General features: G+C 44.6%; 2 protein-coding genes across 3 annotated transcripts in view; both read left to right on the top strand.

Moving 5' to 3' along the window:
• CNDP1 (carnosine dipeptidase 1) overlaps window positions 1-3,390 on the top strand; it is a 32,642-nt gene extending 29,252 nt beyond the window's left edge. The window contains exons 12-13 of the mRNA XM_044242804.1: window positions 1,808-1,955; window positions 2,149-3,390. Of these exons, the coding sequence (XP_044098739.1) occupies window positions 1,808-1,955; window positions 2,149-2,215 (215 nt within the window). The 3' untranslated portion in view covers window positions 2,216-3,390. The remainder of the gene's footprint in view (window positions 1-1,807; window positions 1,956-2,148) is intronic.
• A 7,340-nt stretch (window positions 3,391-10,730) lies between these two features.
• TSHZ1 (teashirt zinc finger homeobox 1) overlaps window positions 10,731-16,923 on the top strand; it is a 634,721-nt gene continuing 628,528 nt past the window's right edge. Inside the window, exon 1 of one of the 2 annotated variants that reach the window (XM_044242800.1) lies at window positions 10,731-10,851. The gene's annotated coding sequence lies outside the window, so the exon portion shown is untranslated. The remainder of the gene's footprint in view (window positions 10,852-16,923) is intronic. The other variant, XM_044242801.1, reaches the window with a different exon arrangement.

Below are 16,923 nucleotides of genomic sequence, written 5' to 3'. Positions count from 1 at the left end.
ACAGCCCCATGGCAGGCCACCTGGGATTTCCACAGAGAGGCTTCTTGCGGATGCTCATTTTATAAAATTATCAAACACAGGGACTCAATTCGGGCCTATCTGACTCTAGAACCAGTAGTCTTTTCAGGGCCTCTCTGCTTCCCTAGAAGTAGGGAAGGGAGCAGAGCCTTATGGAATTTCTCAGATGTTGCCTGTTTTGACTGCATATGCTTCCAAGTCCCGGGCAGAATCATGTGGTTGGTGAGCACAGGACACACATCTGGGTCCTGGCTGCTGGGCAGGGTGAAGGAAAATCCAGTCTCTCTGGCTTCTGCAGCAGAAAGGTGACACTGCCAATGCCTGCAACATAGTGGACCCTCCAAAAGGCAGTGGGACTTTCAGGGTGTCCCCAGAAGCCAGGTCGGGAAACCCTGCACGTGTTTCTAGGGACTACTGGCACTATATTGCAGCTGAGGCCTTAGGCACATCCCTAACAGAGCAGAGCTGGAGTTGGAGGTCCAGACCACCTGGGAGCACTAACACTTTATCAGGGTTATCTGTACAAAGGACAGAGACATTAAAAATTAGAGGACAGGCCTAAGACTTAGAGCCCCACTTTTCTACATAATCATTCCTACTGCTCCCAGCTGTAGCAGTATTTTACCAGTGAAGTTTGGAAGTTAAGAAAAGAGGAAGAAAAGATATTAGGAAGGTGAATGTAATCCCAGCTGAAGAGGGAGGTGTGATTGAAATGTCAAGGTCAACAGTGAAGTCCAGAAATACTCTTGCAGGAAAGGTACCTTTTGGTTTATCGTGTGCAAAACCAGTTCTTCCAACAAAGTCTTTACTCACACTCACACTGTACTCTGCGGATACAGAAGACGGGGCATCATGGCACGTTACCTTGTGGGACTTCATTTCGTTTTGTGTCTCCACTCCTGTCACTGACAACTCATCTTCTGGCCTCACGGTTTGAAGTCATTGCTCCTTAGGCCCTCGGGTGTCTATTAACACTGTTTCATGGGCTACCTTGACAGTGGAGCACAAACACTGCAACACTCAGGTGATAGCTGAATAAAGCTGTTTATTTGTCTACTGGTTACAAAACCAAAGAAGTCCCACTTTCCAAATAATTTAATTCACGAAGCAACCATAAAAGTAGGTACATTGTATTCTAATGCTCTTGCCAGAAATGCAAGACCTCTTCCAATCATGAGAAAGTATCAAACAAACCCAAATAAAGGGACACTACAGAACAATTGATCAGTACTCTTCAAGTGGGTCAAGGTCTTGGAAGACAAGGAGAGATTAAAAACTGTCATAGACCAGAGGAGAGTAAGAAGCAGTGACAAAATGCAATGTGGGATTCTGGATTGGATCCTGGAATGGATAAAGGGAAGAACTGGTGAAATTAAATAAGGTCTGAATGGAGTTAATAATATTATTCCAATGTTAACTTCTTGTTCTGTATAATTGTACGATTGTTACGTAAGATGTTAACATCACAGAAAGTAAAGTAAGGAACATATGGGAATTCTCTCTGTGTTATTTTTGCAACTTTTCTATAAAATCTCACTTCAAAATAAACACTTTATTTAAAAAATTTTTAAATTGTAAAGAATGCATCCATGGCTTTCTTCTTGACTCTATTGACTATTTTAGAAGAGAAACTGCATGGTATCAAGAAGCTTACTTACCCCAGGCAGCAAATTTAATGGTTAAATAAACAAGAAAAAGGGGAAAGATAAAACAAGCACTACATTTGAGAAGATGACTAGGGTAGTCTTGTCATTATTTCATTCAAATGCCTTCTGTCCCTGTGCTTCAGTGTTTGGAACAGAGCCAGACATGATTCGGGATGGGTCAACCATACCAATTGCCAGAATATTCCAGGACACCGTCCAAAAGAGTGTGATGATGCTCCCACTGGGCGCTGTTGATGATGGGGAGCACGCTCAGAATGAGAAAATCAACAGGTCAGTGGATTCCTGTGGGGGGGGGGCTGTCCTTCACTGCACAAACCCCGGGTCTCCACATCGTCACCTCCCCACGTGCTCCGTACTTGAGATTGAATTCACATCACCAAATCTTCCTATTTACATTGTAGACTGCCTTCCCCCATCATCTGAATGGAAATAACAGCGTTTCTCTTTATTTCTTCTTTGCTAGGTGGAACTACATAGAGGGATCCAAATTATTTGCTGCCTTTTTCCTAGAGCTGGCTAAGCTGCATTGATAATGAGGGGAACCTTCTGGCTTAGATCTGACCTACTGACAGATACGCTCTCCCACACCCCTGGCGAGGAACAGAATCTAAATACTCAGAGAACTTCAGGTCCAGGAAATAATGTTTCCTTCCCATTTAAAATGTCTTAGGACATTTGGACCAGTCCTAAAATATTTGAAAGGCACAGCCATTGAAAATGGCATACTGTCCCCACGGGACACTTTTCCAAAGTCACCACTACCTGCAACATCTCCCCAAGTCCGGCTGCAGAAGCCCCGGGATTGGACTCACTCTTTCCCTGGAGCACAAGGACAATTCTTTCATTAGACCCTCCCTGGCAGCTTGATGGGTCTGATCCCCGTGGTGGGTTTTTAGCTTCAAGGTACTCATAATACATCATCATTCGGCACAGTGTGTAGATTATCCTTGCTCTTACCACACATTCCTTTTATTAGTAAAACTCTTGGTCCCACCACTGGCTACCAGGAGTTCCCTGTGGGTTCGTTTGTAGAGGAATAACTAAAGCATGATGCCATATTAACCTCTTGCTTTCCCTTCATTTATTTTGCCTGCTTCTTGGAAGTTCTGAAACAGAAACAAGCAATAGTCATATCCTTAGGCCATTTGGGATTCCCTGTGTGAAAATCAGTACTTTTTCTATTCCAAGGCTCTTTACCTCTCTTGGATTGATGCCAACTGACCACCCCTCCTGCACCCTTTTCTTTCTTGCTACCCCATCACTGAACCCCTCCCCGCCCCCGCCAACATCTGTGCACATATAAAGTCACCACCGCGGAATCAATTCTGATAGAATTTCTCTCACCTTGTTGGAATTTTACTTAGTGACTACATCTAAATTGCTTAAAGCTTTTAATAGCATCAGTTTTAGATAGAGAACAAATCTAATCAGCCGCAACACCAGTAACAGGTTCTAAATTTAAAGCCATCAGCGAATGCTGCATTCAGTAATCATTTTAGTTAACCATCTTGTTTGGCTAGATTGCATTTGACGGTGTAAACAAACAAACAGACAGAATGTAATTTTTCTACAGTCGAGTGTATGTAAACAAATCAATTCAATCTTTATAAAGTCATTACTTAAATCACATTAATGGAGAACTTAAGAGTTTATTAAAAATGTTTCTCTTATGATTACAAATAAAATCAAAGCCTAACGCATTTAATCTCTTTGTGGATTCTTGGAATGTCAGCTTTAACATTTGCAACACCACATCCAAAAGGGCTGCACTATAGGGCCTGTGATTCAGCTTACCCTGAGTCTTGTCTCAGAAGTGGGACTCAAGGGGAGCCCGAGTCGCTCAGTCAGTTAAGCAGTTGCCGTCAGCTCGGGTCATGATCCTGGAGTTCTAGGATCGAGCCCCGCACTGGGCTCCCTGCTCAGTGGGGAGCCTGCTTCTCCTCGGCTCCTCACCCCGTTCTCATCCTCTCTCTAATAAATAAGTAAAATCTTAAAAAAGAAATGGGACTCAAATGAGGTAGGAGTCTTACGGGGGTATCATCAATGATCTACTTTTCCTCTGCTGCATGGGAAGATCGATTCCTGTTTGTTTGTGGAGTATTGACGGGTATTGGGTATTCCGTTATTAAGCTTGGTTCACGCTCGCCAGAGTGGGCTGCATCATGTGACATTTTGGATTTCGTGGGACCTACCTGATGTATTTGACAAAGTTCCCAAGAACCAATTGCAAGAGGCTTAGGATGCCAATTTATATTCTTAAAAGGGTGTTCATATTAGTGAGTTAACAAAAGTTGTTTGTAAAATATATTGTGAGCAGTTCTGAGCAATGTAACTGCACTCAGTGTGTCAGCCCGGAAACACGTGTGAGTGTGTGTGCACAGTGCAAGAGCCTCGCTGGTGACACACATTTTCTGCGCTTGCACCTGGAGGAGGACAGTGGGCCAAGGACACACAGAGGACTTGGTGTTGGCCTCTTCTTCCTCCCCATGCTCACTGCACATCCCTTTCTCAGCTCAGATGCCTGGGACTCCCGGCCCACCCCACCCAGCCCCTTTACTAAGGACTGGACCCCTGGTCCGCCTGTTTATTTCCTATCTGAGACTCGACTCACCTAGAATGGAAACCAGTCTTTTATCCATCCTCCCACACCTGTTTCACCTACAGTGTCCCTGATCTGGTACATGGACCATAGGAATCTTTATTCTTTGACACTTCTCTCTCTTTCAAATCCAGTTTAATATCAAAATCAGCGGACTCCATTTCAGAAGCCACCACTTCCATTTGCACTGTCACTTCCCATGGCCTGAAAGCCAAATCCTGCCTAACTTCTGCGGGGTTACTGTGAAAGCCCCTGCCAGTCTCTACATAAATGGCAGCCCCTTCCCACGCACGTATGGCCCCGAAACACGCCTGTCCCAGCAGATGCTCAGTATTGCTTGCTGAAATCTTCCTTTTGAGCCTGCAGCCGCATTTTCTGAGTATCCTCTGGTAGGCCTGCTGTCCCCCTGCATGCACTTCTGTCTCGATGCTCTTCCTCTCATGTTTTTTCTAGCGGAAACTGTCTTGGGAGCAGCCAGTGCTGGGGAAAGGCTCATTAAAACAAGTCACGTAGGGTGCCTAGGTGGCATTAAAACAAATCACGTAGAGGTGCCATTGACTGAGAATGGCTTGTGTGTGCCCTGCTGGGCAGCACTCCTTGTGTCTTCATAAGGGTTCTGCCTTAATTCAGGGGCCACAGGAGAGCAGCCCGTGAGCTCAAGGTGCCATTCACCATGTTTCATGTGGCCTTCACAATGTCCTAAGTAGTTATGAACTGGATGCCAGCATTTCAAAATCAGTAGACTGATTTGCACAAAAGATTTCTCTTGAGCAATCACAAAATTGGGCCATGCTGATGTGCTGTTCCCACGTGCCGATGAACCCGCTGGGTTGAAAGACTGTACTAAACACGGTGCCAAGCCCACCATATGCACTCGACAAATTTCTCAGAAGTGTTAAAAGAAGGAAGCTCACAAAAGAAGATAATGCAGGGCACCTGGGTGGCTCAGTAGGTTAAAGCGTCTGCTTTCAGCTCAGGTCATGATCCCAGGGTCCTGGGATCGAGCCCCACATCGGGCTCTCTGCTGGGCAGGGAGCCTGCTTCCCTTCTTCTCTCTGCCTACTTGTGATCTCTCTCTCTCTGTCAAATAAATAAAATCTTAAAAAAAAAAAAGAAGATAATGCTATTCAGTTTGGCTTCTCACTTCTACTGATAGCTACTTCCACTTTAAAAAACAAGTCCTCAAATACCATTTTATGATAGGGCCAAATGACTTTTAAATACTAATGCTATTAGTGCTAAAAATACTAATGCTTAAAATGCTATTTTAAGTATCTAGTTTAAAATGTATTTAACATCACCCAGCTTTTGTTTTTTAATGTTATTTTTCAATTTAATATTAATTGATCATGTAATAGCTAAAGAATTAAATAAGGATTTGAGTTCTCGATTATATAAGATGAGGTATTTATTTCCGTGATAATGTACTCATTGTCAAATCTAACGCAGTTACGTCTCCTGCCTTTAATACCAATGCCTTTCATGCAAGCAGCAAACGGAAACCAAGTCCTAGTCCTTGTACGTCATTTCTGTTCGTCCCTGGCCCACTCTACATCCACGTTCTGTTCTGCAGAGCTCATGACACTTAAGAAAGATACTCTTCCTCCTTACTGCATTGAAAAGAACTTTCCTCTTGAGGATGCAAGCTCTGGGAGGCAGAAGCTAGGCTGGGTATATTCTATATTTTGCTCAGCTGTCCAAAGGCTCAAACAATTGATGAAGTTCAAAGAGAAATGCAGGAGATTTTCTGAAGCAAAGCGATCTACTCTTTCTGTTCCAGCATGATATGGAAGAGAACAGCCGGTGGGTATAATGAATGTAATTTCTTAACAGTTATGGTAAGTAAATAAATGCTTCTGGGCTTTTTTAGCTTAGATAGATTGAACAGAAAAACATTTTTGTTACATGGAAAAATTTTATTTAAAACATTATGCTAGTATAATTTCTTATCCAGAATGAAAAAAGATGTCAGAAAAATTATGCCTTTGACTATGATAGAAAATGTGAAGTTTGAAATCATCTCACCTCCCACATTGAAATTCACCAAAACAGCATTCAAAAAGAATGTAGATTTAAAATTCTAGTGTGGGTGGCTAAGTGTTCGTAGCACATTCCGACTGTTATTGTAGGTAGGCATTTGAATGCAATGGCAGAACATGTTAATTTAAAGGAAATTAGAACTTTAAATGACACTGTTAAATTAGTCAGCAAAAAGGATTAGTCACCAAAAATGACCAATGCTTTCTTTCAAATTTTAAATAGTAATAATCAAATAAAAGAGGCCAACTAAACTTTATTTAAAACCCCATTTAGGGGTGCTGGGTGGCTCAGCTGGTTAAACATCTGCCTTTGGCTCAGATCTTGATCCCAGCGTCCTGGAACTGAGCCCCACATCGGGCTCCCTGCTCAGCACGGAGCCTGCTTCTCCCTTTCCCTCTGCCACTCCCCCTGTTGCGGCCTCTCTCTCACTCATTCTCTTTCTCTCTCTCTCAAATAAAATCTTTAAAAACAAAAGAAAACAAAACAAAAGCTCCACTTAAAGAACCAGAAGGCAGAGCTCAGATTTACTACCCTAGTGTGAAGTGAGGGGAGGGAGGTTCCGGAAAGAGGAGTCACAAAGGGAGAACACCAAGTTCTGTACACTTTGCCTAAATTGCCAGATGACCTCTGAACTATGCATGTGTGAAGCAGACTCAAGCATCCCAGCTAAGGCTGAGGGAACTGACGGTTTCAGCTGCCATCGTTAACAAACGAGTTAAGGTGTAGAGTATGAGGACAGCCAAAGTAACTGCCTGTTAAATCCTTATCAACCACAAACAACCTCTTCAGAGGGACATAACTGAATTGATAATATCTATATTTACTTAAATGTCCGTAATACATCTCAAAATTACTCAACAGTTAAAAAAGAGGAAAACATGACTCCCAATCAGGAAAAAAGAGAAAATTAATGATGATTAATCCCAAAATGATTTATATGTTGGAATTCATAGGCAAAATATCAAAGCAGCTATTACAGCTTTGCTCAAGTACATAAAAAGAAAATATGCCTTCAAAAAGTAGGAGCATTGGGTGGCACAGTTGTTAAATGTCTGCCTTCGGCTCAGGTCATGATGCCAGGGATGGAGCCCCACATCGGGCTCCCTGCTCAGACGGAAGCCTGCTTCTCCCTCTCCTTCCCCCTGCTTGTGTTCCCTCTCTCGCCATATCTGTCTCTGTCAAATACATAAAATCTTTAAAAAATAAAAATAAAAACAAAACAAAATAAACAAATAGGAAATCTCATCTGAGAAACAGAAAGACATAACTGTATAGAAATTTTAGACCCCAAAGATGCAATCTGTGAAATTAAAAAAAATCCCTAGCTGCATTTACCAGGTAACTGGAGAGAACATAGAAGAATCAGGAGACACACGTGTTGCTCTGTTTATACTGGGAATAGGCACTCTGTCACATCAGGGACAACAGCTGCACTTGTCAGGGTAGTATGAAAAAAATGTTTTAAGACTGCAGGTTTATATGGGAATCAGGGAACACAGAAAATAGATCAATAGAAATTATTCAATCTGAAAGTCTGAGAGAAAAAAAAAGAATGAATGAAAACAAAAGAAAAAAGCCAAAACCTCAGTGAGTCGTATATATATAGTAGCAAGAGGTGTATATATATTTGATTGGAGTTCAGGAGAAAAAGAATGGGGAAGAGAAGTATTTGGAGAAATAATAACCCCCAGTTTCCCAAACTTGGTGAAATACGTAAACTTACAGATGTTAAAAGCTCACAAAACACCAAGCAGGTTAAATATGAAGAAATATGGTGAGGCTCATCATAACGAAATCACTGAATGTCAAAAATAAAGAGAAAAATGTGAAAGTATCGAGAGAAAAATGACATGATACATAGGGAAACATGCAAGGGAGGAAAGAGCTGAATGATCTCTGCTCCATCAGAAACACCTGGAGGCCAGTACACATGCAAAGAGATAATTTTTAACAAACATCTCTGTGAGCAGCATATGGGCCCCAAATATTCTTTTTTTATCCATTCTGGAAATCTCTTCTTTTTAATCAATGACACTTAATGAAATTAACATAAAGAGATTAAGGTCTCCTGCTGTGACTTATTTTGTGCTTCATTTGTGACCTCTTTTGGAAATCCAAATTACATAATAAAGGTAACAAAATAAAAAAATGGGTGCAAAAATATGAGTAAGGTCTGCTTATTAAATAAGAGCATCATATTAGCATTAATTTCTTGAGTTTGATAACTGTATTGCTATCTAAGCACCTATCCATGTTCTTAGGAAATGTACACTACTGACATGTGTAGGGGTAAAAGGCCATCATGCTTGCAATCTATTTTCAAATGGCTCTGGAAAAATATGCATAAAAAATGAAGCACATAATTATAGAATTTGGTTGAAGGAAACATTGGAATATTTTGTACTTTTAAATGTCAAATAAAACATTATAAAGCAAAAAGAGAGGTCAGAAATGAAGTGTTATCCAAATTCTAGTTGAGTGTGAATGATCACCTTGTATGAAAGAAATGAAATCTATTATTCTTGCGTTTTTTTAAAAGATTTTATTTATTTATTTGACAGAGAGAGATGACAAGCAGGCGGAGAGGCAGGCAGAGAGAGAGGAGGAAGCAGGCTCCCCGCCGAGCAGAGAGCCCCATGCGGGGCTCGATCCCAGGACCCTGAGATCATGACCTAAGCTGAAGGCAGCGGCTTAACCCACTGAGCCACCCAGGCGCCCCCTTGCATTTTTTTAAATTAGGGAAAACAGACACCATCACAAATTTACACACAAGTAAAACGAGGTCCAACTGTCTTCCTTAAAGTCCCATTATGATGTAAAGACCTGTTTCAGCAAAATAATGGATGGTAAAAATGAAAAATAAACTTGAATTTTATTTCAGTGTTCAAGAAAGAAAAAGGACATGTTAACTAAACCCCCAAGGTAAGAAAGGTAGATCGATCACCCAAAGACCAGTCGGGATGCCTAATCCATACGGAGAACTGCACTAGCTACTGCTGGCATTTGGAGAGGTATCGCCATGTCATCCAAGACTAACACTGTCAAAACAGACAATACAAGATGATAAGTACTACACTTTCAAGTAAATTCTAAGTAATTTTCAAGTGAACTCTTTGGCGAAAGAATCTGGTTTATTAGTTATCTATTACCAGTAATGTTTTCACCCAGTAAATGTTGGCCATGATCTGAGCCCAAGGCATGCTTAACCAACCCAGCCATCCAAGCGCCCCTCTAAAAATATTCAACTTGTTACCATGAACCCAATATTTGCATTTTAAAACCAGAACTGAGCTGGACTTGACCTTGAAAGATGATCTGGTTTAGAAAGCCTAACACCATAATCATAAGGCCGGAATTTTAAAATCCCATTTGCTTAAAGTTAGCTAAATACAAATCATTTCACAGGTGGCAAACAGCAAACGGCATCTTCACACTCCGATCCCAAGGTGGATCCCTGCCCATTGCGTTATACAACGTCTCTGCCACCGCACTTGGCAAGCTGCGGTCTCCCCTGCCAGGCTGAGTTTCCAAGGCAAGGGTTCTAGCCCGGAGGTCTGCGCACGACCCCGCACGGGGGCAGGGGGGGCCGGGACGACTGCCCCGCGCTATGCCGGCTTTCCAACCGTATTTATGCTGTGCCCTTAAGGTGTCTAAACGCGGCCCGCGCGGGAACGTCTCAAGCACCAAGCACTTTTCAGCCCTTCCTGCCAAACTGGGGAACCACCACGTTCCGCGTCCCGGCCTCCCCGTGAGTGTCGGAACTCCGCTCGTGGCTTCCCAGGGTCTGTGACTTCGAGGATCCCTCCCTGGAGTCACCCGAGCTTTCCTCCGAAGCTGGAGCTGCGCACGCGCCCAGCCCAGCCCCAAACCCTCGCCCCTTGAGAAGAGGGAGGCGCCGGGAGGCCCCCGCACCGGGCCAAGGCGGAGGACGACCGGCGGCTGGCCCGCGCAGGCCCCGGCCCTCCCGCTCCAGCCGGGCCGCGTCCGTCCCCCCGTCGCAGCCCTCGGGGCTTGTTATGGCGAGCGAGCGAAGGGGCGGAGTGGGGACGGCTAGGGTAGGGAGGAGGCAAGACCGGCCGGGGCCTTCCCGCTCTGGACGCTCTGAAAATCCCGGGGGGCCTCCAGGACAGACCCGCCGGGCCCGCAAGCCTGACGCGCATCTCCCCTTGTTTAGATTGACTCTTCCACCCTTCCGCTTTCCTCTGCCGAGGAGGGGGTGGACTTCCGCTTTTACCTCGGAGTGACTTCCGGCAAGAGCTGATGGACTGAAGCTAAGGCAGCCCCCGGGTCTCCCGGCCACTCGGGGCAGAGACACGGAACCCGATGTGGGTTTCGCTAAACAAGTTCCGGGATCCTATTTTTTGGTCATGGTGTCCGGCGCTCGGTCCACCACGGAGTCGACCTGGGTGCCGCCGGAAGTCGCTCCGAGGAGAGACAGGAAGTCCCTCCCCTTCCTCCCAGAGGGAAGACGGTGAGCCGGAGGAGTCAGTCAGAGAGGCGAGCAGGAGCGATTCCGTCGGCAAACAGGTAAGTTATTCTCTGGCCGGGGCGGGGGGTTTGGAGGCGGGGACCGTCCAGCGTCAGCGCAGGGCCTGGGGGCGGTGGCTTGAGGGCCCGGGCCCGGGCGGCTGGGCGCCGGGAGCCCCGCCAGGGCCCTTCGCTCTTCCTCCTCCCCCCTCCCCCCGCCTCCGCCCCTCCCCGCTCGCCGGTCCCTCCCGACGCCGCCCAGCCTCGCCCGGCACACGCCCGCCGCCCGCGGCCTGGCCGCCGCCCGGCCTCCGCTCCCGCCCTCCCCCGCTCTCTGCGCCGCAGTCTGCGGCCGGGCTCGCGCGGCCGGCGGGCCTCGACCGCCCCGCGGGGCCGGCTGTCAGCACCCCTGCACGCAGCGGGGCGCTTCTTACCGCCCGGCTTGCCCCGGCGCGGGGCTGCGGAGGTGTCGGTTTATGGTCTGGGCGGTGGTTTCCTCCTCCGCCCGCCCACGCCCAGGTCACCCCCAGATGCACCGATGCGCCGCTGCCACCCGCGCCGCCTTCCGTTAAGGACGCTGGGCGGGCGGCTGGGGACCGAGAGCAGCGCCACCGCAGTTGGAGGGTCCCGGGCCCCTCGCGGTCGGCGTCTCCGGACGCCAGGGGGAGGCCCGGGCTGCGGCGCATGGCTGCTTGCGGCGGCGAGTTTTGCCCGGGTAGACACGCACCTCTTTGAGCCAGAGAGCACGCCCTGAGTGTGCCAGCCCGTTTTCGGGAGATGAGTCCAGGGGAGGTGGCCCAGGAGCTCTGGACCCCTGTGGGGTGTGAGGAGTTGCGAATAGCCCTTCTGTTTCCCTGGGGGGTTCAAGAACGGGAAGGGCGCCCGTGGACACACGTGTAGGATTTCTCGGTATTATAGGTAGTCATAGGCCTGATGGTGACGGCCTTGCAGCTTCACAGCCAGCGCTGGTGGGGCTAGTCACCGCACGCACCTGTTCTGCGGCGAGGAGTTGGGGCGGGCAGGGACCCCGGGCCGGGAAGGGCACCGACGCATTGATTAGAACATCATTTCTGGTGTGTACTCCACATGCTTCAGTTAGCACAGCAGTCTCGTAGAGTAGGGATTAACTCTTCCCTTTTTTCCACTTAAAGCCCAGATTAATGTGACCAAAGTTAGTGTCAGAATTCAAATCTCAAGTGTTAGTTACGCATTCTGCAAGTTCCTCGCACTCGAGGTGCCTAACTCCTGTTGACGTGTCTGACAAACAGTAAGGCAAGGTTCTCCAGCAGCTGGTCTTTCTCTGAGGCAAGTGTGATTGTTGCTGATAACGCAGTTGCCACTGGTGCGTTTTTAAAAACTGTATTTTAAAAACTGTACAGTGTCTTTAAAACTGTATTTTAAAAACTGTAATTTCGGATTTTCAGAAAATCTGTAAGGTAGGGCAGAGTTCCACTGGCATTCAGCAACGTGAAGTGAGCAAACAGTGGTCCCTGCTTATTTCCAGACACCACCGTAGGTGCCGGTGTTGGCAACGCACTGTGATTTCAGGATCTGCGTGAGGAGGCAGATACAGAAACAAATAGAGTGCGTTTTCCTGAGTGCTAACGTGCTGATGCACAGAGCAAAGGGATGTCTCACGGCCTGGGAGCAGACTGGGTGAGGGCGCTCAGGATACAGGGTTTGAGTTAGGTCCCAGGATTAGCTGGCATTCACTTGCTCCATGGGGCCTTTCCCCCAGCATTGACTTTAATTGGGTTCCTGTTGTTAGAGGAGAATTCTCTGACCTTTGTAAATTAGACTCTCCCTCTTTCCCACATCTCAGAGAAGGGTTTTGTATGACAAGTCTCTTTAGGTATCACAGAGGTGAGAAGAATCCCAGTTCATAAATCTACGAACAGGAGAAGAAATTAAGCTGTTTTTCTTACGCAGTAATGGAAGTATCTAGTTCTATACATTTTAAAATTCTTTATTTTCAAACTTGTTAAATACTTTCTGTGGTCAGATCATACATGTTCTTTGTGCAGGGTTGGGGGCATAGTTCTGAGCTATAACCTGGTGTGTTACAACCCCATACCAGAGGGGACATTTGAGTGATTGTCTTAGCTCGGCTGCTAGAACAAAATAGGATAGCCCGGAGAGCGGAAACCACAGAAATTTATTTATCATAGCTCTGAGCATGAAGTCCAGGATCAAGGCGCTGGTTCCTGGTGAGGACTCTTCCTGGTTTACAGATGTCCCCTTCCTTGCTGTGTCCTCACATGGCAGAGAGAGGAACTCAGGACTCTTCTCTCCTTCTTATAAGGATGTTGATTCATCATGGAGACCCTACTCTCATTATCTCATTTAAATCTAGGTCCTTCTCAAAGGTCACACCTGCAAATACCATTGCAATGGGGATTAGGGATTTAACATATGAGTTTTGGGGGAGGACACAATTCAGTCTATAGTAGCTGGATTTCTTGGAGATTTTGTTATGTGGAATTTCTGCCATACAGACTTGTTTATTTGAATAAATAGGCAACAGTAAAGTCAGCATTTGTATTGCTTTTGCTAAAGCAAACACAATTTTATCTAAATAAGACATTATACACACACACACAAAATACACACACACACACACCCCTATAAATTTATTTATTTATTCGTTTGTCTTTTGAAGATAGCACATGCATGAATGGGAGTGAGGCGGGTGAGGGAGAGAGAATCCTGGAGCCGACGCCCCACTGAGTGTGAAGCCAAGTCTGGGCTCCATTCCAGGACCCTGAGATCATGACCCGAGCCAAAGTCAAGAGTCAGTAGTTTAATCAACTAAGCCACTCAGGCACCCCTTCTTTTAAGATACATTGAATGTGATTCAGAGACCAGTTGAGGGAAAGAAGAAATTTAGATTGTTTCATTTTGATGAAAAAGAAAGATGTGGGGAAATCCTTGGGTGATCATTTCACTTTTAGGCCTTATAGGAGGGACTGCCTTCCCAGATCGATCAAGTCTTGGTCTGAGGCGTGTGGCGGTGATCTATTCCAGTTCCGTGGTCGTCCTGTAAGGAGGCTGAGCCCCCACAGAAGCTGAGTAATCTCTCTCAGAGATTAGTGGCAGAGCAGGGATTAGAATCAGGCTTCCTGACTCCCAGGCCAGTCTTTCTGCTTCCATCAGTGGTTCTCAAAGTGAAGGTGCAGCTGAGTCACCTGGAGAGTGTGTGAAAACACAACTGCTCAGCATGCCCGGAGCCTCTAACTCAGCAGGTGTGGACTGGAGCTGAGAATCTGCGTTGCTGACCAGCTCCTTCTGGGTGATGCTGAAGCTGTGGGCTCCGAGGTCACACTTTGACACCCATGGCCATACACGATTACCTTTGATCTCTTAGGAGAGTAAGTAAGCTCCATGGGTTTATACCAGTGTAAACTTTTCCCTGCCACTCCGAAAATTGGGTGGTTTAAATTTGTGTTAAAAATAGCAGTGCACCAAAACCATAATGATTAAATGAAAAAAAAAAAAGTAAAAATAAAGGACTAGAAGTGTAGTGTTTCTTGGAGACAGTCATTTTGGCATTTCCAAGGATAATTTTTGGAGATAAATCTAGAGGTCAAAACTACTTATTATTGAAGGGGATTCATGTAAGCTGTGAGTGTCCTCTGTCTTACTGACATTTGCACTAAAAAGGTGTCTGTATTCATTGCTAGGTTGTATAGGAGTGAAAAATTATTACAGTTTTGTTACTCTATGCTTTTCTCTGTTGTGTTTTAAAATGTTCATTTCTTATATATCAAAATTATATTATCAGGCTCTAGCAGTTATGTAGCCATAGTAGATGTTAAATAAATGTAAGTTGAATTGAATTAAAAAAAGATTAAGGGGGAAAATAAATTAGGCCATTTATCTGGAGAGATTTCAGTACCCTAGGAAAATGACTGTATTTTTTACATTATCGCAATTACAGACTTTTATGAAATAATTACAGTTTATTCCAGCATAAGCCCTGTTTGCAAATATTGGAATTTTTAAGCACAATTTCTGGAGGATGAAGCCTATTTTTATGTTACAGGTAATGAGTGATTCATCTCATACCTTTGTGTATTGTTTATATGAAATGATTTGCAAACAATTTACACTTTGAAATAATTTGAGAATTGCAAAAAAATTGCTAACATAGTTCAGAGAGCTTCTGTATACTTTTCAGCCAGCATCGCTTTATGAATATCTTATGCGTCCATAGTGCAGTTACCAAAACCAGACAGTTTCTGGAGAGTTTGAGGTTCACCACCAGGTCCTTTTTCTGGTCCAGGACCCAGTGCAGTATCCCACATTGCTGTACGGTACTCGGTCTCCTTAGTCTCTTCCAGTCCGTGACAGCTCCTTTTGGTTTTATTTATTTTTTATGACCTTTATACATTTGAAGAGTGCTGGTCAGTTATTCTGTAGAATGTTTTGATTTGTCTGATGTTTTGGATTTGTCTGATGTCCTTTCATGAGTAAAGTGAAGGTGAAGCTTTTTGGCAGGAATACCATGGTGATGAAGTTGTGCCCTTCTCAGTCTCGTATTGGGACCTACATGATGCAGATATGTCTCATCACTCGTGAATGTTAACTTTGATCTCTTGATTGAGGTAGTGTGTGATAGCTGTGCTTCAAAGTTAAAAATTTTCCCTTTGAAATTAATGACTCTCATCACTTCACTGATCTTTGGTGCAGAAGTTTAAAAAGAAATGAGCATATAATGTCAGAATCCTTTGAGCCTCTCCCAATTGTGAGATAATTTCGTATCTCGGGAGCCTTATTATTATTTGTTCGACACAAACATAGCAGGGAAAGGGAAAAGTGTAGGCCCTTAGAAGAATGGCCATCTGCTCAAGAGCTTGGTCTTGTTATGTGGTCAGTCTCAGTTTTGAATTGGCAGGAATGGAAGCTGTTTGTCCCAGTTCTTTTGCTGTGGTTCTGCAATGTCTCACATTTTTCTTCCAGTGTGTGACTTTCCATAACTACACTGCATTTCTTAAAATTCTCCCCAGAGCCTTTTTGCAGAAGATAGATGCACTTCAGTTCCTCACAAGGTGTTTGCTCTGAGTCTTCTCCCTCTTACCAGTAGCTGGTTGTCCATAGAGCTGGGTGCATGTGTTCTCTTTGATGCTGGGTATATTACACATACACACCTGTGAACTGTCTCTGTGTTTAAAACATGTGTGCCTTTACTGTCCCAGCCAGAATAACTTGAAGTCATGTATCTGGTCTGTCTCCTAGCAAAGCTCACAAGCTCCTGGATTCAGGGAATAGACCTCTTTTTGCTTACCAGTGACTTCCTTGGTACCTGGCACACCCAAGGCCCTTTATAAATGTTTATGAATAAATTAATATTTATATGTGCATTTTGTTGACTGCTTTGGTTAGTTACTGGAATATTGTGAACATTTTTTCACGTTAATGCACTGTAATCTGCACCACGCTCCCATGTACGGACAGGCTCTAGCCCATCCTGTGTCACTGGATATTAGGTTGTTTATAATTTTTGTATTATAAAGAGTTTCATGCTGAATATCCTTAAATACATATTTTGTCCAGTTATTTCCTGTAGAGTCACTGATAGCTCAAAGAATATACCTATTATAAGACTATGTGTGTGTGCACGTGCACATGCTTGTGTGGAGAGAGAGCAAAAAATTAACTTCTGGAAAGGTGTATAGATTTATATCCCAGCTGATACTATTGAGAGCAGCAGTTTTCCCACACTTTCTCCGGTGCTTAATTCTCTGTATTTTTAGAAAGACATCACATTGAGTTTTTGGGGTTTTTTTGAGGATTCTTCCTGGGATGTGGTAGGTTGGGGATCATAGTCTAATTTCACATTGAAATTTTTCCTATTTTTGTTTTTGTATTTTTCATATTTCAAATTTTCATGTTTTCGCTTGCCCCAATAAGAGAGCAGAATAAATTTCAATGAAGGAGTGAGTGGTTAACACCTAATCAGTATTTCACTTGGGGCACTTTTTGTATCCTCCCAAAAGTTATAGTTGGCTGTGGGCTGTAAGTGTGGTCTTTACCAAATACAAAGCTCCTTGAGAGTGGGATACATTTCTAAATCACATCATTAAAAAAAAAAATCAACTATAGGCCCATCAAAGGCTTAAATACATCAAAATT

The sequence above is a fragment of the Neovison vison genome, chromosome 3 (assembly GCF_020171115.1).
Source record: "Neovison vison isolate M4711 chromosome 3, ASM_NN_V1, whole genome shotgun sequence".
In the NCBI taxonomy this organism is placed as follows: domain Eukaryota; kingdom Metazoa; phylum Chordata; class Mammalia; order Carnivora; family Mustelidae; genus Neogale; species Neogale vison.
Note: the sequence above shows the minus strand (reverse complement) of the source record. Positions and strands in the feature narration are given on the sequence as shown.